Source organism: Balaenoptera physalus, assembly GCF_965194825.1.
Source record: "Balaenoptera physalus genome assembly, chromosome: 14".
Lineage (NCBI taxonomy): Eukaryota > Metazoa > Chordata > Mammalia > Artiodactyla > Balaenopteridae > Balaenoptera > Balaenoptera physalus.
This window is the reverse complement of record NC_138893.1, coordinates 78,510,679-78,533,165: the sequence shown is the minus strand read 5'-3', so window position 1 is coordinate 78,533,165 and position 22,487 is coordinate 78,510,679. Positions and strand designations below refer to the sequence as shown.

The following is a 22,487-nucleotide window of genomic DNA, read 5'->3' as shown; positions in this document are numbered from 1 at the left end:
TTCTCCCTTAAGAAAGACCCCGATGCCACCCTGCCAGGCTGACTGGCCAGGCCTGGTCAAAGGGGAACTGGGCATGTGCGGTTTTATTTCCAAAATAAGAGAGGCTTTCCTTGCCCCAACCCAGCCCACCCCCATATCTTGGTCCTCTGCCCAGCCACACTGCCCCTGCTGGAGGTCTAGCTCTGCCCCTCCACCTCCAGAAAGCTTATGGGGTTGCCCCCCAGCCCAACTCTGGGCCTTCCATAGTCTAGCCCCCATTGTGGGCATTGCCAACAGGTCGGTTAGTACAGCTTGTCTGCCTTCACCTGGATTCTGGGCTTCTGGAACTCAGGGATGCCATCTCACTTTTTTGTTTTTATTTAATCCTTTCCTCCCCCACCCCCCTGCCAGAGCATTAAAGCTAGAAAATGCCTTAGGAATCATCTCACCCAGCCAGAATTTCACCAACGCCGAGAGTTGAGGGGCTGAGTGCTACAGTCACCCGGTGATGTGGGCCCAGGCCTGGCAGGAATCCCTCCCTGCATCCTCTCCCAGCCCTGCATCAGGCTGGGTGGGCCTTGGCAATGAGGCAAACCCAGGTTCCAATCCCAGCAACCCCGCTGCCCCACTGTGTGACCTTAGGCAAGTTTCATAACCTCTCTGGACCTCAGTTTCCTCATCTGTGAAGTCTGAGCAACGATGCCCACCTCCCTGGGTTGATGTGGGAATTAGGGGAGGTAATGTGTGTGAAGTGGCCTGGTGCAGAGTGAGTGCTCACTAGATCCTGAGTGTGCCCTGCCATCCTCAGGGGTTTAGGGAGTACGGGGAAAAGTATATGACATCTCAATCAGCCCCATCCTTTAGGGGCTCAGAAAACAGGCCCAGAGAGAGGTCACCTGTGTGTCCACAGCACTGCCCGTGTAACTGGCATGGTTGGGATCCCCCACCCAGGAGCCCCCTGAGAACTGACGGCTCTTGTCCACGTTGTCCAGCTCTAGGCTGGGCACAGCCCGTGCAGAGCTGGCAAAGGGCGGCGCCCAGTGGATGAATGAACTGAAAGGCCTCTTCCAGAACAGCCTGGAGCTGGGCCATCTGCAGAGAAGCTTTCTCAGCCCCCAGCCCCAGGATGGTGTGGATGTAGCTTGGTTTAGGGGATAGATGCTGGGTTTTGAAGTCTGACAGGCGGGTCCGAATCCCAGCTTTGCCATTTTCTGATCTTGGGCAAGTTCCTTAATCATTTTCAGTCTTATTTATCCCATCTGTAGATGGTGCTAATCATTCTACCTATATCGTTATAAAGATAATTCACATAAAACACCAAATGCGCTGCCTGACACACAGGTACTTAATGGTGGTGTTGTTCTTATTATGCATAATTATGAACGGAGATTTCTGAGTGGCTGCTGGAGGGCCACCTTGGCCTGTGGCCTCCCTTTAGAGTTCTTGGCTTGGGTGGGGCAGGGGACGTGCCAGCATCCCCAGACAACCCGGACTCTTGTGTCAGGCAGCTCAGTTGACCTTCCAACTCTGGCCTTCGCCCTTCCAGAATGTGACCTGGGCTGCCCTTCTCCTGACCTGGGCCAGCCTTGCGTGGGGCGGGGAGCTGCGGGGGCCCGCAGGCGGGCTCCTGGCTGGTTGGGTACGTCTAAGTGGTGGTGGCCTCATGAAGCTGGCCATAACGTTGGATTCGGAATCCAGGGCCCCAGGCCTCCTGGACGGTGGGTTTCAGATCTTGGAGTGGGTGCTCTGTGACTTCTCTTCCTGCGACCAGAAACACTTCAGTTTCTGGTCCCCCACCCCATTGGGCCCCCCTCCCCCAGCCTGCCAGCCTACTGGTCTTCCTCTGCAGTCTCTCTCCCTGCCATCCAGCCTCTTCACCCTACAGCCACTCCCCTTAGGTCGGAATTTGTCAAAGGCAGTTCCGGGGAAAACTAGCTCTATGGGATTTTAAAACGTGTTTAGTGAAAAAAGTATTTTGCTCTCTAGTCACTATGGGAAAAGCCAGATTCTTTAAGCCCCTTCGCGTGCAGGTGTGCTTCCTCCCCTCCAGAGACGGTAGAATGTGCAGGTTTCACCCAGCGATCTCACCAGAGAATCCTTCGCTCAGGGAGGACCCATTTCCAAGGAACAGACCTCAGGCAGCCTGGTCTGGAGTGTCCTGACCACTGCCCTCCTTCTTCCCAGAATAGGCCCCCTTCAGTGACAGCGCCCACCTGGACAGATCCCGCGTGGGTGTCCAGGCACTGCTCTGCAGCAGTTCACACGGCCCAAAGCACTGACCCTCTGCCCCCTTCCTTCTGGAACTTTTCACAACTGGCCTTTGCCACAAGGACAGATCCCTCCAGCTCCTCAATGTGGCCTTCTGGCCAGTGGGCACGGGGCCCCTGCCTCAGCCACCCACGTGCTCCGAGGCGCCCGGCACTGAGGCGCAGGGTGGCTCCCAGAGGCCCCGGTGTGAGGGCTAGTGGAGGGGGCAGCCTCGCCCCCTCCCCTCCATCCAGAGCCCGGCCCCTTTCATTGTTGCATAAGCTGAGCCTCTGCCTAAGATGTTGTTGCAAGGTTGAAAAATAAGTTTTAAAACTAGGTTTCTAAAAAAAGTTGAAGGTCTTTAGTGTCTAGAGTGGTTGGCTTTTAACTCCCCCCACCCCCCAGCAAGTACCGGCTCCTCTCTGACCCCCGGTTTCCTCCTGCCTGCGATGGAGACGATAAGGCCCACCTGGGTCCTGTGTAGAGCCAGGGCCCACGTGCTTGGGGCTGTGCTAAGTGCTTCCTATTCAGTAACTCATTTAACGAACACAGCAGCCTACGGAGTAGGCACCGTTATTATTATCGCCTCCGTTTTACAGATGGGGAGCCTGAGGCACTTGGAGGACAGCATTTTGCTCCAGGTCACAGAAGCTAGCAAGTGAAAGAGTCAGGATTTGAACCCAGGCAGCCTAGTGACCTTAACCGCTAAGCTATACTGCCCGTGTAAATGAGGTGATAACTAGGGTCAAATGAGGTTATGACATCGGTGCTTTGTAAACTGTAGAGTGCCTTGCACAGTGAGAGTGTCAAGTCAGCACACGATTTTGGAGCACCTAGTGTGAATTTTTGTCTCTCAGCAGACATTCAGGAAGCATGTTTTCAGGCTGCCTGTGGGGTGCCCAGCTTGTCCCTGGAGGGTTCCAGGGATGAGGCTCCCACTCCCAGCCTGGGTCAGGGGTGGTTTAGTCCCTGAGTAGCCTCAGACCCAGAGATTCCCCGCGTGCAGATTCGATGACAGCCAGGGTGATGGGCACCAGATCCCAGCTGACTCACCCCCTGCACCACAGGCCTTCTAGAAAGAGGCAGGACTTACGGGGTCAGTGTGCCAGCTTCAGCCCAGCTGGGAGGCCAGAAATCCACACGGAGCCACAGGGACGTCACAGGGCTTCTGCAGAAAAAAACCACAGATGCTCCCCAGGGGGAACAGAGCCCTTGCTCCCACCAGGCTTGGCATAGCCTGTCATAGTCACCCTGTCCCTCCCCACCCCGCCACCTCGAGACCCCTGAGAGCTCCCCGGGGCAGGCCCCTATTTGAGCGGTCTGGGCCCGCAGGCCTGCCCTCAGCCGGCACCTGCAGGAGGTGCCTGGACATGGGTGGGGCAGAGAGAGCCAAGAAGTTCAGGGCAGCCAGGGCTCCCGAGGCCTGGGTGTGGCCCTGGCCCCCACTTCTGACCCAGAACAGAGGCTCAAGGCTCTGCTCCACCTCCACCCCTGCCCCTGCCCTGGGCCTCAGTTTCCTCATCTGTAAATGATGGGCCTGAGCAGATCCCCAGATCCATTCTAGATCTAAGCCATGAGGACTGCTTGTTTTTATCATCTACCACTTTTAGTGCAAATAAATCTTTTGGAAAATCTGACAGATCATAGGGACTAACTAAAAGAAAAGGTATACACATAAAAATAAAAGCCCAGGCTCAGGAGAAACAGCTATTGTCCTGGGCCAGCCTGTGTCATCCCTGTGTGACTGGGTAGTAATCACCCACCCACTCTGAGCCTTAATCTTCTCCTCTGCAAAATAGGATAATACTGTCCACAAGCTGCTGTGAGACGGTGATTGATGTAAGGTTGCTTGAAATGTGGCTGGCTTGCCTGAGTGGTCCATACGTGGGCTCTCAGCTCAAGAAGAGCCTGGCTCTGACTCCCAGTTTAGGGAAAAGAGGACTAAGTCAGGAATTGGGAAATCTGCACGCAGGTCTCTGCTCATGCCTTGACTGGCTGGTGACCTCAGGCTAAGCTCTCCCCAGTCTAGGCCTCTGGTCACTCTCCTTTTAAAAATGGAGCTGCCCAGGACTTCCCTGGTGGTCCAGTGGTTAAGGCTCCGCGCTTCCAGTGCAGAGGGTTCGGGTTCAATCCCTGGTCGAGGAACTAAGATCCCACATGCCTCCTGGTGCAGCAAAAAAAAAAAAAAAAAAATGGAGCTGCCCAGAGGTTTTCTTCTCATGTGTCGGTACCAAGTGGTTAAGAATGGCTGGGCAGAAGGATGTGTGGAGGATTGGCTGGGCATGTCTGGACCCAGTGGGAAGAGTACAGTGACTGATTAGTCATGCCTGTCATGGGTGCAGGAGGTAGGAGTAGCGTCCCATACACCACAGCCCTATGTGCTTCTTAAGGGCTCATCTAGTTATATCTGACTCTCCTTTAGACATGCCATTGCCCCTGCCCCTGTCTGGAGCTCCTGGAGAGTGCCAGGTGAATGGATCTGGAGCCTTGAGGGGCTGGGGTAATGAAGACACAGTGGAGAACACCTCTTTGTCCTAGAGCTGGAGCTGTAGGAATATCTGCAGGGTATTTATAGCCTTCTAGAGGACACCAGATGGTAGTCAGGGGACCCTGGCTCTATCTCCAGCTTCATCCCACCCTGTGATCTCTGAGTGCCCTTAAGGAACTGTTTCCACCCTCCCTCTTTCCCACTTCATGGCATCTGAGCCTTTTGTCTGGCACATATAGGTTCAGTACTTGTTCAGTTTCTCTTTTCATTCTGAGGAAACAAAAAGCAGAGGTGGCATAGCCTTGGGAATGAGAGAAAACCCAGCAACCTTATCCAGGGCTGAAGCTGGCCCTCCGTCACCTTTTGGGGAGAGAAGCTGTCAGTGAAAGTTCACTCTGAGGTCACGGACTTGGAGTGTGGCCAGAGGGTGGCAGAAGAGTTTGGCCTCAAGGGCATGGCCTGGGCCTGCTAAGGTGTCACATGCCCCAGGGGGATGAGGCATACCCAAGTACAGCTGGGATTCCCAGCACAGTGTTCGGGGACAGTGGGCTGGCATCTTTGTCAGCATAGCATAAACACGTGTTCTCCCAAATTAGCCATCCTCTCCTCTGGATTAACTCTTGTGTCCCAGAACAGGTTGTCAGGCATACAAGGCTGCCCTCAGGAAGCCCCCTCTCTGAAGCACCCAGGGACATTGTGTTGTCCCATTAACGACCATTGACAGTAGGGGTTCCTGTAGAGGAGAGTGGGAGCTGGGAGATGGGGTCATGGAGAGAAGTAGGTCCACCCTTCCAGGAACCTCAAGTGCCAAGCCAGAGCATCTGAACTCTGTGGCCAGGAGGTGTGGAGCCTGGTCGAGTCTTGTCATGGGGCACTCCCGGAGTTGAGAGGGGGACCTGGATTTGGAAGAGATGTTGACCAAATCAGGATTTCCCTTTTCAGAACACTGTGCCCTGAGTGACTTCACTTACTCAGCTCCTCAGCGCAGTGGGCCAGGAGGCGATGCACCTTTCTGTTTGACAGATGAAGGCTTAGGGAAATAAAGTGCCCTCCCACAGTCTCCCAGCCAAGAAGGTCTGGCTCTCAGGGCCCACCCCCTACCCAGGGGCCTCACCCCATGCAAGGCCACAAGGGCCCAAGGGCCTGCTCCAGCTGCCTGGCCAAGAATGGGAAGCAGCTGGGCCCAGTCAGCTGCCTGGAGTTGCCTCTTTCCTCACTCTCCCCCCTCATGTCTGTCCCTCTGCCCCACCTCCCTGACTTCCCTGGGATAGGACACAAAGTCACTCTGACTGTCTTTGTTTCACCACCACCCTCTTCCTCTGCCTCCAGGCAGTGTGTCTGGTGCAGGCTGCAGAGCTGCTACACCTCTCTGAGCTCCTTTACTTTTAAGAGTAGGAAGGCGTCAAACTCCATCAGTGCTTGCTTAACTTCCGTCACTTTCATACCATTTATACTATGTTTAAAATGGTTCTTTAATCCTTTTAGGTTTGCCATCCCTCCCTTATTTAACCCTGTCCTAAATAATAATGTCCACGAACTCACCAGTGATAATTGTTCTAGTCCAAATACTTCACTATGAAAATGTACAAGTTTTGCCCACGGACCACCTAAAATCATCTTCGTTCCACCAGTGGTACACGCATCACTCTTTGGAAACCCCAGACCGAGTTATCAGAGTCTCTCTCCGTCTTAAGATCCTCTGATTAGGGCTGAGTCATTGGGTTTTCAGCTCTTGCCACTCTGGGCCCAATGATGGCCATCCATCCATCCATCTAATAAACATTGCTAAGCACCTGCTGGGTACCAGGCCCTAGGCTAGGCTCTGGGAATCCATAACTGGAAGACACCCCAGCTGACGGGGGAGCCAGATGCAAAGACACCCCACTGGTCTAGTACCACCAAGTTGGGGATGCATGACAGGGGCACTGAGGACATAGAAGTAGAAGTGAGTGTCTCTACTGGGGGAAACCAACCAAGAGGGTGACCGTTGAACCAGGCCTTAATGGAGGAAGGGGGCCAGGCATTCTGGGCTGAGGCAAAGACGTAGAGGTGTGATCTTCAGAGCACTGTCCAGGAGGCAGGGAGCAGCCCCACGTGGAGGACACAGGATCAGCGGGGAATAGTGGGAGGTGGGGGCCAGGCAGAGGAGGACCTAGAGTGACACTGTCACACTCGGGTCACTGTTGAACCCAGGGCCCACAACATCTGCCCCTCTTGGAGTCTGAGAACTAGAAAGGGGCTGGTCGGGATGGGTCCCCTGGAACCCAGCCTCTGCCACCAGGCTGACCAGCAGGCATGTCCCAAGCTCCTTGGCCCTGGCAGTGTCTTGGAATGCAGCCTCTGCTCTGCAGACTGTAGGTATAGTCCCCCCACCGCTGTTGGCGGCACTGCTCGCCCCGGGGGAATCTGAGCTGCAGATGTGCATGGTGATTGAATTGTTTCTGCACACCACTGCTCACACAGCTCCCCTGGGGACCTGCCACTTGCCTGTGCAAGCTGTCAGGAGTTGTGTGTGCTCTATACGTCTGGGCCAGCCCTCAAGTGTGTGCATATACCTATGCGTAAGTGTGCAAAGGGGGTACATAATTATGTGGGTGTGCACACACATATGCAAATGCCTCTCCCCTGGGTGCTTGTGTGTTAAGTGTGCCAGTTAACTTGTTTGGCCTCAAAAGGAAAAAATAAAACACACTGATATTAGTACTGCTGATGTCAGCCCCAGGGAGCTGCCTCCAGGGCTCCAGGACCCCACTTTCCACGGGGCAGCTGAGAGCACCCTGTTCCCCGTTTCTAGGGAGGAGGCCTGCTGAGGGCCATGTGCCTCCCCCAGCATTTCAGACCAGGAGAGATGCTTCCAGGGAGCCTGGAGATGACCCAGGGCCCTCCTTAGACCCCGACAGATGGGCTCCAGTCCCGCTCGCCCTTGTCTCCCCTGCGTCCATCCTGCTGCATGAGGACCCGGGACCCGGTGGTTCCCAGGCGCCCTTTCAGCTCTCAACAGTCTACTCTCTGAGCAGCCCTACGTGCCTGAGAGCAGCTAGCTTTTCCTGAGCTTGTCTTCTGTTTTAGACTCCTCTGAGGCTGAACTTGCCCATGCCCCGCTAGTGGTGAGTCATGCAGAATGGAAGCTTGGCCCTTTCAAGAGCTCCCCTGGGAGCTGAGAAGACCGGCCAACCCAGATGTCACCATCAGAAAACCTGCCTACGTGCAGTTAGGCCAAGCTGAGCGTAAGCTGCAAGGAAAAGTGTGTAACAGAGAGGGGGGCAGTGTCTGCGGTCTTAGGTGACCCTGGAACAGCGGTTCTACCAGTTTCCTGGGCCTTCAGGCTCCCCGCAGGCCTGCCTTGAGACAGGCTTCGCAGTTCTAAAGTCAAGCATCCTACACTTGTTGAGATGGCATTTTCCAAACAGCTGGAGCTCCTGACACCAAAATCCTAAGATGTTGAGTTTGAAGGGCTGCCAGCGGCCTGCTAGCCTTCGTTTTACAGATGGGAAAACTGAGGCCTGGAGGAGGGTGGCAGAGCTGGGCTGCCTCCAGGCCCCCAAGCTGACTAGCTATGCATCTCCTGCAGGCCGGTGGCTGCTCAGACCAGGAGAGAGGGCCAGGGGCCACAGGCGGTTGACTGCCTGAGCTCACTCCCCACTGGGAGGCAGGCAGATGGCAAGAAGAAGGGCCGAGGCCCTGGGTACACCCAGGGCCGGGCCAACAGTGATCTCCATTTGGGAGGGAGCCTGGCCTCTGTGGGCACTGGAGTTGCAGCTGCCACGGAGGATTTGTAGCAACTCGACTCTTAGCTTAGGAGTCCAGGCTGGGAGGAGAGAGACTGCAGCCAAGCCCAGCAACGCTCCTGCGGCGGAGAGCGACCTCTGCTGGCCGCTGAGCTCTCGCCACTTCCCGGCACTGGCCAGCAGGCAGGGAGCCCAGTGGCACCAGGATGGCCTTAGAAGCAAGTGGATGGGTTTGGACAGGTTGGGTGGAACCAGGGGAACATCTCTTTGGGCTGAGGCACAGCCTTGGGTGGGGACTTCCAGGAGGCTCTGACAGTCTTGGAGGAGTTGAAAGAACAACACATTAATGGTTAGAAAGGCAGAGGGTTTGAATCTCAGCCCAACACTGTCCCAGCTGTGTGATCCTGGGCAAGTCACTTCACCTCTCTGAGCCTTTTAGGATTGAGTGAATTATCAGTGCACAGGGCCTGGCCTGGTGCCTAAACACAGCAGGTGCAGAACTGATGGAAGATCTCAGACTGCCCCTCAGTGAGCTATTAGCTCTCTCATGCCTCCTTCAGCCCTCCTCTTCTCTCCATGTCCATAATCTTCAGCCTTCTAGGCCTTGACCCTTTTTCTGCAGGGGTGGAGCCTCCAGCCCCATCCATTCCTGGTGTTAATAACCCCAATTTCCCAATGATCTTGGTGGTTTAAAAATGTCACCTGAGTATCTCCTTAATCAGCCAGACATTTTGTTCTTTTATAGATTAAGACATACACGACACACAGTTGTCCCTGTGATGTCTCTCCTGTCAGCGCTCTGGGTCTCACAGGTGTCCCAGGCCCAGCCATTCATTTCTTGGTTCCTACAACATGGAGCCCCGGCCTGGGAGAAAAACCCCCTGGGGTCTAGATCCAGCCCAGACATGCTGTGTGACCTGGGAAACAGCACGTGTGGGCCTCAGACTCCCCAGAATAAAACCAGCTGAACTCGGAATGGTGGGAGACCTCAAAACACCTTTGGCCAATGATATTCTGAGCATCTTTGAATCCAGAAGCCAACTTAGTCCAGCCACTGGCCTCTAGAAAAGATTACCCATGAGCCAGAGTGGAGACAAACCCGACAGTCTATCTCCCCTTTACTGTTTGTTTCCTCGGGGGAAACCTGTGGCCCCCTGCCATGGCTCAACAGGGAAGGACAACCTCTGGGCCCCCAGGTGGCTGTCTGGGTGAGTCTGGACTCCTGGTGCCTGCTTGGGGCTTCCCTGGGTGGGCTGAGCAGCCCCAGGCCCCAGAAATGATCTGTCAGTCATTCTACAAGCATTTATCAAGGCCCCACTAGGTCTCTGACACTATAGACAAAAGGCCGTGCCCATCCTGGGAAAAGTTCCTACTTTTCTTTCTTTCTCTTTTTTTTTTGGCTGAGCCGGGTCTTAGTTGCAGCACATGGGATCTTCATTGCGGCATGCAGACTCTTAGTTGCGGCATGCGAACTCTTAGTTGCAGCGTGCATGCGGGATCTAGTTCCCCAACCAGGGATCGAACCTGGGCCCCCTGGATTGGGAGTGTGGAGTCTTACCCACTGGACCACCAGGGAAATCCCCCAAAAGTTCCTACTTAGAGACAGTGTATTGTGTGGCCACCTAATCCCTCACCAGATTTCCACAGTGCAGGTTTCTAGCCCCCTGGGCAGTTAGCTTCATCAACAGCACCCCCTGCTGGCCTCTTGGGCCACCACAGGCCCTTTGTCCTGGTTGGCTGCAGCCTGCAGCCAGGGGATTGAGGCCTGCACAGGCCTGGGGTTTCTTTGTATTTTCCTTCAGGCTCCTCCTGACTTGGCGCAGCCCTTTGTTTTTTTCTGGGTTTTTTTGGCTGCGTTGGGTCTTCGTTGCTGTGCGCAGGCTTTCTCTAGCTGCGTCAAGCGGGGGCTACTCTTCGTTGCGGTGTGCAGGCTTCCCGTTGCAGTGGCTTCTCTTGGTGCGGAGCACAGGCTCTAGGCGTGTGGGCCTCAGTAGTTGTGGCACGCGGGCTCAGTAGTTGTGGCTAGCGGGCTCTAGAGCACAGGCTCAGTAGTTGTGGTGCACGGCTTCATTGCTCCGTGGCATGTGGGATCTTCTTGGACCAGGGACTGAACCCGTGTTCCCTGCATTGGCAGGCAGATTCTTAACCACTGTGCCACCAGGGAAGTCCCCAGGCCTTTGTTTAATGGGTCCCTTTGGCTTGGCGTCCCTGCCCCACTGACTGTGGAAATGGCACTCTGTAATTGGGACCCTGGCAGCCAGTGTTCACTCATGTCCTGGGTGGGGCTGGAAAGACCCAGCTCCCTGTTTACCTCACCAGGCCAGGTGCCTGGGAGACCACCAGGGTCTCTTCCACTCAGATGGCATCTGGCACCAGGAACTGAAGTGGCCTCACCGAAGATGGCATTGGCTCACTCCTGCTCTGGGCCCCACCCATGTCCCTGCTTCCCCCACCAGGGTTTGTCCCTGGTCCCTAGAGTCCTCGTCATGTGAGCACTGGCTGAGGTTCCATGCAGGTAAACTCAGCAGGAGAAACCCAGCCCCTGCTTGGGGGACCTACAGGTGTAGCAAGGGGAGTAACCCCGTCACCACTCTCCCCGCTGACACACACACCTACAAGACGGTGGTACCCTCCACCCTCCCTGGCCCATCCCCAGTACCTGTACAAAAGTTTTGGTTGTAGTGGGAAAGCCAGGATTCTGGAGTTGCTACTATAACCCCTGGGCTTCAGTTTCCTCATCTGTAAAGTGGGGATATAGTAACAGTGTCTTTGCCTAGTGCCTGGACCAGCACCTAACTTTTAAGAGGAGTTCAACAAATAGTCACCTAATAGGTGACATGGAGTGGATATGGAGTTAGACCAAGAGTTCCATGAACCCAAGAAACTGATTTCGTTTTCATCTCTCATGCCCCGTAGAGCTAGCACAGTATAGATATTGATAAGTGTTTACTAGGTGAGTTGGAAGCATGCATGGATGGGCAAGGGGAGGCTGAAGATGTTTGGGTGGGTGGGTGGATGGATGGACAGACGGGCATTTAAATGGATAAGTAATGGAGAAGTTGGATATCTGGGTATGTAAATGTGTGATACTGGTGTGAATGGAGGGGTGCTGGTGGGGTGAGGGTAGGAGAAATCAATGTGGGGATGCTACCCCCATTTTTACCGTTTTGCTGGAAAGCTCCAAGATAAGGTGAATCCAGCAAGCATTTATCAAAGTACAAATGCCCAAATGACCCAGAAACTCCACTTCCAAGAGTGTGTTCTCTAGATTAATTCACACACAATGATGTGGCTGATATAAAAGGCGATCCTTCAACACTGTTTGCAATAATAAAATCTGGGGACAGCTCAGGCCTCATCACTTGGGCTAGAGTGTGAACCCCTGGAGCAGAAGGGCGTTTTCTAGGACCTCGGGCCTTAGGACAGCACCTGGCAGGGGTGGACATTCAGATGGCAGTTGGATAAATGATTCATCGGTGCCTGGGAATACTGTGCAGCCATTAAAAAATGAAAAGGCTCTTTATGTCTTGATGTGGAATAAACTTTGAGATATTATTAAGAGGAAAAAAGCAAGGTCCAGATAGTGTGTACAGAATGCTACCGTTTTATGGGGTTTTTTTAAGGAGTGGCAGGCGATAGTACACATAGATATTTGCTTCTCTAAGATGAGTCCCTCAGAAGGAGACGGGTGACACTGGTTCTCTCCAGAAAGGCCCCTGGGGGCTGAACAAGGCCAGCACTTCACTGGACACCCGTGATTTTTGAACCACGCAAATGAGTTGCCTTTTCAAGCACAAATGGAACCATAAGAAGTGCTTTAAAGGAGCTGTGTAGTGAGGAGCTCCTTGGAAGAGGAACAGGGCATTCTTCGCGAGGCTGCGGCCAGGCATGGTGTCAGTTTCCCCAACCAGGGTGCCCGTGCTGGGGGCAGAGAGCCAGGGCATGGGAGCAGACAGGCAGACAGACATGGTCCAAGCTTCCACTAGCCATGGGACTTGGCAGATTTCAGACCTCAGTTTCCTCATCTGTAAAATGGAGATGCTTCTAGTCTTACAGAGTAGGCGTGAGGAGTCAAGAAGAGAATGCAAGGGCCCAGCCTACAGAAAGTACTTGGTAGATGGGACCTGGTGACATGGACAGAGATGGGGGGCCTTCGGGGGGCAGTGTTCCGGGCTAGCAGAGAAGGCCGGTGCCGGGGGCCTCTGTTGAGCACTCTGTGTCTGACCCATGTGTCTGCAGCCTGGCTCATGGGAGGGCAAACAGCCAGTGATGCGCAGACTTCTGCTTTGGCCCGAGGACCTGGACCCGTGAGCAGTGGGGGGACCAGAGGTGAAACCTCGCTCTTCTCTCTCTGTCTCGCTGCCTCTCCTCCTCCATCGCTATCTCCATCTCTGCCTTTGCAGTCGAGGCCTCCCTGGAGAGGCCTGGGGGCTCCAGGGGCCTCCTCACCTGCATGCTCATGTGCCCCGGGCCCAGCGCCATTCAGGAAGAGTGAGCCTGTTGAGTGTGACAGCTGTGTCCCCCAACCACTCGGCCGTGAACTGGCAGTCAGAGCCCCGGGGCCTCGTTTGAGCTCTGACACAGGCTCCCTGTGCCATCCCGGGCAACTCCTTCCTCTCTCTGAGCCTCAGTCTCCTTATCTGGAAAAGGGGGCGGTGCTGAGGGCTGCCCTCCTTCTTTCCCGGGAGGGCAAAGGGGAAACATGGAATGGTGGTTTGCAAACTCTAAGGCGTGGGGGGTTCGGGGAGGGCACCCGTGACGGGACTGCTGCACTCAGACCACACATGCAGTCAAGGTCGTCATGTGGGAAGATCCCTGTGCACACGTGCACACACACGCGCCCACACGCACACACAGCCACATCGAGTGGGTAAGCCCCGTGCCGGGAACCTGCGGATGGAGCCGTCGTCCCTACCGCCGCCGCCCAACACGCACGTGTGTGTAGAAATGAGTGGTGGACACGCCTGCCCAGCGCCCACATGAGCCACCCACAGAGAACACCCAGGAGCACCTCCTGCCCTCAGCCCAGATGGGGTTCCCCCAGGGCTGAGCGTGGAGAAGCGCTGGCTGGCCGTGGCCGCAGTTCCTCCTTCCAGCGCGGGGCTGCCCGGGGTAGAGGCCACCACAGCTCACGAAGGGCCCTGGAACCTGCTGGGAGCCACTGAGGCCAGCACGCCTGTGTCGGGGCAGGAGGGTGGCAATGAGGCCGGCGGGCCTGGCACAGCCCCAGTGACACCCACTCTCCTCTGTCTTCACAGGCTGGACAACGTTCATGGCTCTCGGGTAGAACCCAGTGAAACGGCCAGAATGAATTCTATGGACAGGCACATCCAACAGACCAATGACCGACTGCAGTGCATCAAGCAGGTGGGTGTGTGGCCCGGGCTTGCTCCTCCACCTCTGGCAGCCAGGCCCGCTGGCGAGGGCAGGGCAGGCGAGGTGGGCAGAGCAGTGGGGATGCTCTACACTGTGTAGCTGAGCACGCAAGGTGCTGGGTGGAGGTGACAGTGGGCAAGGCTGACTGCCTAAGACTCCACAGCTGCCCACCTCGTGAGATCGTGGCTGGCATGGACCAGCCTCGCACTGGAATCACTCACCTGGGTTCAAATGCCGGCTCTCTCCTGTCCCTTCCCTTCCCTTCCCATCCCAGCTGCTTGTCTTTGGGCCAGTGTCGTGCCCTTTCTGAACTCTGCTGTGCACTCTGGGCTGTGTTGAGGATGCAGTGAAGTGCCTAATCTCCTTCCCAGACCCAAGCTCCCCACTTCTCTGCTCGAGGGGTTCTCTGTAAAGAAATAGAAAAGGAAAGGTCCTGGGAAAGTCAACCGTCTTACAGAAGAGGAAACCAACGCCCAGAAGGGGGAAGGGAGTCACCCGAAGTCACACAGTCCAGCCCCACTGGTGCCAGGAGGGCCTCATCCCAGAGGGTACAAGTTCCCCCTCCTGCCTGTGCTCACACCAAGCTTAAGACGCGATTCGCCTGCCAGTAGTACCCTGTCTGGGTTGTTCACGGTGGGCTCAGAGGTCCCCACTTTAAGAAGCCTGGTTATGCTTGGGCAGGCAGATGCCCCCCAGTGGCGACCAGGAGTGATGCGGCCACCCTCTGGGCTCAGCCTCCCTGCAGCCCAGGGCAGCAGTGTCCCTGCACAGGCTCCGGTGTTGTTTTACTCCAGGAAGGAGCAGATATGGCAGAAGGGGCAGAGGCTTTGACATCAAACCGACCTGAACCCAAATCCTCACTCCTCCACGTACGCACCCAGGGTACAATCTCAGGCCTGTCCCTCTGTTTCTCTGAGCCTCAGTTTCCCCCGTGAAGTGGGTCCAATAAAGCCGACCTCGTAGGACGCTCTGAGGACATTGTGGGCGGAGCACGTAGCCCAGGCTGGCACGTGGCAGGTGATCAGCTCACTGTGGCGGGGGCTCTTGTCCTCAGTGTCTCAGTGACAGGGAGGGGACAGCTGTGGCGAGGCCCCTGGCTTAGGCGGGCTTAGCTGGCAGCTCGGGTAGCCAGCGTAGCCCTCTGGCCTCAGGACCCCGGGGGAGGCAGGGGCAGAGCTCACAGTCCCACCCCTACCCAGCATGCCCCCTCCCCACCGAACACCAGGGCCCAGTGGAGCTGAGGCTAGTTGGCAGGAACGAGGGATGTGTGCCATCCCATTAGCATCACACAGAGCAATCTCAGAAGCCTGGGCCTGGTCTGAGGAGAGGAAATTGAAGAAGACTTGTTACAGATTGAACTCCCCCGAAAAGCTCTCCCAAACGCCAATTGCGCCTCTGTTCCCCGTCACAGAATAGAAACCAGACGATGGGCTCCTCCTCCCCTGCCCTTCCCTCCTCCTCCTTCTCCTCCTTCTCCTCCGCCTCTAGACTCTTTGGGGCTGTCTCCCAGCTCTGCCTTTGACCCAGTTTCTTCCGCCCATGAGGGATCAGCTGTCAATGGCTCCACCCCCAATAATACAGTCAAGCCCCTATGCCAGAGCCCTCTGTGTGCTGGGCAAACAGCTCCCCCTAAAACCTGCTCACAACTTGACTTTTCTCTCTGCGTCTGATTCCCTGCGGGAATCAGGGTGCCCTTTAGTCCCTGGGCCTCCCAGGGATCCAGCGGGGGCAGAAGCCCACCCAGGAGCAGCCCTCTCGAAGCATGGCACACAGGACTCAGATTTACCAGTCAGCGAACCTGAGCCCCCGTTCCACCACTCACTGGTTTCCTGACCTTGATTAAGTCACCGCTTCATCTCCCATCGTCTGTAAATGGGCATCGTGATGCACACCCAGCCATTGGGTCCCAGAGCTGCTGAAAAGCCAGGGATCGCCTCCACTGCCCTCCCCCAGCCTGCCCTGCACACACACACACAGACACACACACACACAGAGCTCTGCGTTTGGGCCAGAGAGTGGCACATCAGTGAGGGTGAGCAGGCTGTCCGGATGCCCCCCCTCCCGGGCTATCCAGAGCTCCCTGTGTCCTCCACGCCCACTCCTGCACTTCCAGGCAGACACAGCTCAGCACTGATGTCTGTCTGCTCCTCAGCTGCCCCAGAGGGCGACCGAGGCTGGCTGAAGACTGTTGATTCTCAGATGTCCCGTATCCTAATTAGAAGAGAAAGGTCTGCGTGCCCTGAGGATGATGCATGTGTTGGCTGTGCCTACCTCTGGCCGGTGGAGCTATGGCTCCCATCGGGGGCCTCACAGCCTCCGACTCTCGGTCCTGCCTGACTTCTACAGCGCAGCCTTCCCTGTCCACCCACCCCGCTTCTAGCCACTGCTGGCACTCGCCAGCCCCCGAGCACCCAGCTATCCATCTTCCCTCCAGGCCTCTGTCTCAGCTGTCTTTCTCCTTTCTCAGCCTCAGGTACAGGGAGAACCAGTGCCCCCTCTACAACATGCCCTACTCGTGTCCCCACGGGCTTATCTGGGTTACACGTGCAAAGCCATGCAAATCAGCTAATTCCTGCACAGCAACCTCCCCAAACCCCAGGTGCCCTTTTGAGTATCTGCACTTCCCATTTCTGAGCCCTGGTGCTTCCTGGGCACCCAGTTACCTCACCCATCCTGCTCTTTCTCCCTTAGGATACAAGCCCTGCAAGGTATACATCAGGTCTCCCACCAGGCTGAGTTCCTCAGGGGCAGAGGATGTGCCATATTCCTCTGTAAGTCAGCAGAGTCCAGGCCAGGGTGGGGCCCAGATATGTTGGGGAAGAATGAGAGAGGCGTGGACTGACAGATCAATAGCTAAGGGAATGAATGGATGGGTGGATGGATGGACAAATGGAAAGGCAGTTAGGTGAGCGGACAGTAGGTGGATGTAGATGATGGATAGATGAATGAATGGATAAGTGGGTGGTTGGATAAGTTCTGGATGGATAGGAAGATAGGTAGGTAGATGAATGGATGGATGAGTGATGGATAAAGTAGTAAATGGATGAATGGGTTGGTGGGCAAGTAGATAGATGCATGGATGAATTGATTGATTTTTGGATGGATGGATGGATCATTTGATTCACAGATGGACTGATAAAATGCATTCATCACTTGGTCTGGGTAGCCAGTCCCTAATCTGGGCATTGGTGTCCCCAGCTCCTGCTCCAACAGACTCAGTGGCCAGTGGATATAGCCCAGAAGGATCTTCTGAGAAATTGTAGAGATGGGCAGGCTTCCTGGGGAGGGACGGGGTATTAGTATCCAGTAACAGCCACAGCCAGGGAGGCCTCTGCCTGTGATTCAAATCTGTGCTCCCATCCCCATATCATCAAAGGGTAGCCAAGCTCAGCCCACCCAGCCCTGGCCCCTCCACTGGGGACCCGTTCTGAAGCTGCCAGATTGCTGGCCAGCTCTGCAGATGGACCATCCTTTGGCCAGCTAGCTGCTCACTAACCATTAATGCATGGACTTGGCCTCGTGCCAGTTTTGGGGGTTCTGGAGGTGAATGGGGCTCTAATTCTGCTCTCAAGGAGCTTGCAGGAGAAACAAGAAACTGTACAGAGATCCTAGCATATCAAGCAATAGCAGTCTTTACCTGACACCTACTCTGTAATGAGGATGTCATGACATATGTTGTTTCTAAACTTTGCAGCAGCCCTGCAAGCTGTCCCCACCCCATTTTGCAGATGAGAGATCTGAAGCTCAGGAACACACCCAGGCTGTGTGACTCAGCGGCCGAGATGGGGTTTGGTCCAGGTCTATCCTGTTCATTTCACTGCATCACGTAGCCACCTTGTAGTCTAAACAGATGACAAAAGCACAGAGAGGGCAGGAGGTTTGGCCAAGGCCACAGATCCACAGAGCAATAGCTACTGAATGGGGTGCCTGACGTCCTTTCTACCAATGAGTTGCACCCACGAGTCACTACCCATAGCCCAAGCCGAAGGCCACGTGAACTGGCTGGGTCGAGAGTGGAGAAGCTCAGAGGTGGGCTGGACCGATATGGGAGGCTGGGTGCTTGGGGGCCAGAACAAAACTGGGCCCATGAGACTGGGAGCCCAGAGCCCCAAAGAGGTGTGCCTAGGGTGGGAGTGCTGTAGGTGGGCAACTCTGAGAGCACCAGGCGGTGGTTGCTGACCCTGCTAATTGGGTGTGACATCATGGAAATAAATGGAATAACTCAGTTAGCAGAGGGAGACTGCTAGGCAGGGAATTAACCGATTTGCATGGCTTTCCACGTGGAAACCAGATGCCGCCCGTGGCCTTGGAGGGGGCAGGTTTTAGAGGGGGCACAGGAGGCAGAGGCGAGGGCCCAGTGCTGCCCTCTCAAAGGGTCTGCTTCTAGCCGTGGAAGTCCTCCTGTCTTCCGCAGGAAGATCACGCACAGGGAGCTCTGTCTTTGCAGAAAGAGCCGTGTGTGGGGCTAGGGCGGGAGCTGCCGGGTGCACAGCGGAGCCTTTGGGAGACAGAGTCGGGGCCAAGGGCAGCCCCACGTGGGAGCATCTCACGCGCCAGGCGCTCTGCCAGGGGCCATATAAGCCTCATCTTGTTTAATCCTCACCGTGGCCCCATAACGGAGGGCTGTGTTGCTGCACGCTTGCCCTCTTTCTTTCCTTCATCTCTCCCTCTCCCTTTGCTCCCACAGAGGGAGGATACTCCAATTCAGTTCTCTTTCCTCCATCCACTTTTAAATCTTGCCTTTCACAAACCACGTCGTAATAGCAGTGATGGAACCCTAAGCAAGACAAAAATTCCCACCACCAAGCCGTGATCTGGCATCCCCATTTTACAGGTGGGGTGACTGAGGCTCAGAGAGGGGAGGGGATGCCCTAGGTCAGTAGATAGTTGTGGATGAAGGCAGTGTGACTCCAGGGCGCCAGCCCCACAGGGGCTCCCCCAGCACATTCGGCTCGCCTCCCAATTCTGGGACCTGGCAGCTCCTAAGACCCCTCCCTGCCTTGGCTCTGAGGCAGACTCTCACTGCAAGTTGGGAGACAGCCACTGCCCCAGGGACAGCTGCTGTTCGCAGTCTCTCCCAGCACTGAGGACACAGGGATCCCAGAAGGTACCACCATCCCCTTTGCAGCTGGCTTACACTCCAACCCCTGTGGACACCTTCTAGGTGTCCTGATGGAGGACCCACAGGCGGTCACACCCAGCCCTGGAGTCCCAGCTCGGCCCCAACCTGCTTCATGACCCTGGACTCAGTGCCTAGTTCGGCCTGGCCTGGGAAGACACGGATAAGTGTTAAGGAAGGAAGGGGTAGCCGTGGAAGCCACCCTCCACCCCTGTCAGCCCCGTGGCCTGGCTCTGAAGCAGGATCTAGACGCCTTGGCACCAGAATTCATTCTCTGTTAACTCAGACCCCATAACTGGGTGGGGCCTGCACCCCCGAGCTGAGCCAGACTGAGCCCAGGAAATCTGGGTTTGGGGAACAGGGGTGGCTAAGCCACATACACCTGACCATGGTGTGACAGTAACCTGGGCACAGTGTGCTTGAGTGCACCTTCCCGGCTGGGTGTGGCCTGGAGGCCTCTTTCTGACGCCCCTGCTCTGGCTATTTGGCTGTGGCAGGGCTTGCTGAAGCCGGAGCAGGCAGCATGTGGTGGTGGTTACTGGGGCAGGGGTGGGGGTGGGTGCTTCTCAAGGAGGAATCTCCAGGGCCAGTCTGTCCTGACTCAGGGAGAGCCAGCAGCCCCAGGGATGGGAGCCACATGCTACCCTCCTGAAGCCCACAGGGTTTCCTACCCCACTGCCAGCATCCAGAAGACATTTTAATATCTAATATTAGAGCCCTTTTCTAGACCCTGGTTTTTCTATCTTTGCAATGGGGCCGCTAATCCCCATGCCACCAGGAACTGGGCTGGGGTCGGAGATGCAGAGGGAAGGTGGATGAGAAGGAGTTTGAGAAAACTCGTTACTCCTGGCCTGCCCCTTTCTGTGTGTCTCCTCCCCAGGGATGCCTGGGGTCTTTGCGGCCCCAGACTCTCTCACACTAACGTGTGCTGGCCTCACTCCTGGAGCCTCATGCTGCCTCTCCTTTCCCTCTCCCACAGCACTTACAGAACCCTGCCAACTTCCACAATGCTGCCACGGAGCTGCTGGACTGGTGCGGAGACCCGCGAGCCTTCCAGCGGCCCTTTGAGCAGAGCCTGATGGGCTGTTTGACGGTGAGTCTGCAGTCGCCCCGCCTGTGCCTGCGCCCAGGGAGGATGGCTAGGGACTAGTGCGCCTGTCCAGGCTGCTGCTGGAGGGGAGGGCCCTTCTGTGTGTACCCCTGACACACATACACCCGCAGGGAACCTGGTCTGATGGGGAGACAGAGTCCTCGGGTTAAGTGGGTTCTTTACACTTGATGAGAAAGACACAGATCCTACCTTGAAGAGTTCCAAGTCTGATGGGAGTAAATGTTCCATCATAAGTAAAGCAGAGAGACTCTTGAAGGGTTTTCAGCCCTCCTATCCAGTCATTCATTCATTCACTTAGGTAAACATCTTTTGAGCTCTCTTTATAGTCAGCCATCCATCTATCCATTCATGTAAGCGTTTATTGAGCTCCTATTACATCCATCCATCCATCCAAATGAACACTGATTGATCCCTCTTTTATCATGCACAATCCCCTCTGCTAAGTCCTGGGAAACTGAAGATGAGTAAGACCTTGCCAAGCCTGATTCCCTCTTTAGGGGGGAGACAGATGTGGAAAGAGACGGTTGAGAAAATTGTGTACAAAATGGAGGCAGCATAGAGAAGGGAAGTGTTATCGGCCCGGGTGGTGGGCAGGTTGCAGAAAACTGAGAAAAGGAGCCACTTCTACATCTGCAGGAGTTTGATACATCTGCACAAGCAGCTGAGGATAGCGAGAGCATTCTAGGCACATGGAATGGCACACACCAAGGCCCAGATGTGCAACAGAACCCAGGGAATTGAAATTAACTCAGCTTGGTGAAGGTCTAGGATACAAGCTGGGCAGAGGCCAGGCCCAGAGCTAGCGGTATCATTTGCCAAGCTTCGGAGCTTGTCGGCTGACAGCCACGTGGAAGGGGCTCAAAGCTTATGCTTGTCCCCAGCCACGTGGCCTGTATCCATAAGTGTGAGGGCACCTCTGCGGCCAGTGAGGACAGCTGCTCAGAGGGTCCTGAGTCAGCTTTAAAGGGAACGTGGGTAAACAGATTGCTGGGGAGCCCAGCTACCCCAAGGCTTGGAGAGGAGAGGCCAAGACTTATGCCTGGTTAGGCGGGAACAATAGGTAAAATTCAAGGGCACCATGTTTTCTGAAAACCTCCAGACAGGAGAGAGGTGAAAGGCCATCCCTGCAAAACACCTCTTCTGTGCCTGACACTGAGCTTGGCCCACTGTATATGCCTTCTCACTGTATCCTCAGAGAAGTCTGGTCCTGCCTTCTTCCCCATTTCATAGAGAAGGAAACTGAGATGTTGTGACTAACTTCCCAAGTTCACACAGCCAGTTAGAAGTGGACCTGAGATTCAAGTCAAGACCCGTCTGCCTCTAGAGGGGATATTTCTGGCCATTAGGGATGCGAAGCAGGGATGCAGCCAAGACCCTCCCTGGGCTCCTCCATTTGTCCGAAGCTGACACCATCTGGCTCCCTCAGGGCCACTGGGCCAAATCAGGCAGCAGCCTGCACTGCCCAACCCTCCTTATCCTCCAGCCCCCTGAGCTCCCCCTCCTTCACCCAGCTCCCTTAATCCTCTTTGTGGGGATCCTGGGTCAGGCTAAGCCCTGCGGGCAGGGACAGATGTTACTCCCATCCCAGCTGCTGGTAGCCGTAAGTGAAGGGGGTGGGGGGGCTGCCATGCTCCCCCAGCACCCCACCCCAAGCCTGGCCCTGCCTAGGAGGTGGGGACCTGAGGCTGAATCCAACAATGGCCCTGGCCAGGCTGGCTGGGCAGGTGGACAGGAGATGACTAGAAACTGGCCCTGCCCCAGCCCTGTCGTTCATCTCTTCATTCAACAAACATTCACCGAGTCCCTGCTGTGGGCAGGTCCTGCACAGGGGCCCCCCAGGGGAGTGCAGTGAGCACAACGGGCCTCTCTCAAACAGCTTACCTTCCAACGGGGAGGCAGACGCTAAACACGTAAGGAGTAAGTAAGGATGTAACCCAGCGCCCTGTAAGAGGGGGCAGGGTGGTGGTCAGGAAAGGTCTTGGTGGAGGTGACCTCCCGCTGAGACCTGAATAGCAAAAAGGAGTCAGCCAGGGGAAGATGAGAGAGAAGGATGCTCCAGGCAGAGGGAACTGCTAGTGCAAAGGCCCCGAGGCTTGATTTGTTCAAGGAACAGACAGAAGTCTCAGATGTCTGGAGCACAGGAGAGGGAGAGGGGTACAAGATGAGGTCGAAGGGGGAAGCAGAAACCAACTAACACAGAGCCTGCAAGCTAAGTGAGAAGAGTTTGGAGATGATCTGAAGGGCAATGGGGAGCCCTTGAAGGGTCTTAAGCAGGTGAGGGATGGGATGTGATTTGTGTGAGGACGTGAGCTCTGAAGGGGAGCATCCTTGGAGGGTAGGATGGAGGGATTCTGGAGGTCTTCTCGGAGGAGGGAGCCCAAGGAAAACTGTAGGATCTGACTGGCAGGGGATGAGACCACAGGAAACTGTGTAGACAAA

The 22,487-nt window shown here is 55.7% G+C and overlaps 1 protein-coding gene across 4 annotated transcripts in view; it reads left to right on the top strand.

Annotated features, from left to right (window-relative positions):
• Positions 1-22,487, top strand: part of ZMIZ1 (zinc finger MIZ-type containing 1) — a 233,638-nt gene that overhangs the window by 112,307 nt on the left and 98,844 nt on the right. For all 4 annotated transcript variants that reach the window (XM_082425693.1, XM_082425694.1, XM_082425695.1 and 1 more), the window contains exons 5-6: positions 13,701-13,809; positions 19,917-20,030. In XM_082425693.1, the coding sequence (XP_082281819.1) occupies positions 13,750-13,809; positions 19,917-20,030 (174 nt within the window). In that variant the 5' untranslated portion in view covers positions 13,701-13,749. The remainder of the gene's footprint in view (positions 1-13,700; positions 13,810-19,916; positions 20,031-22,487) is intronic.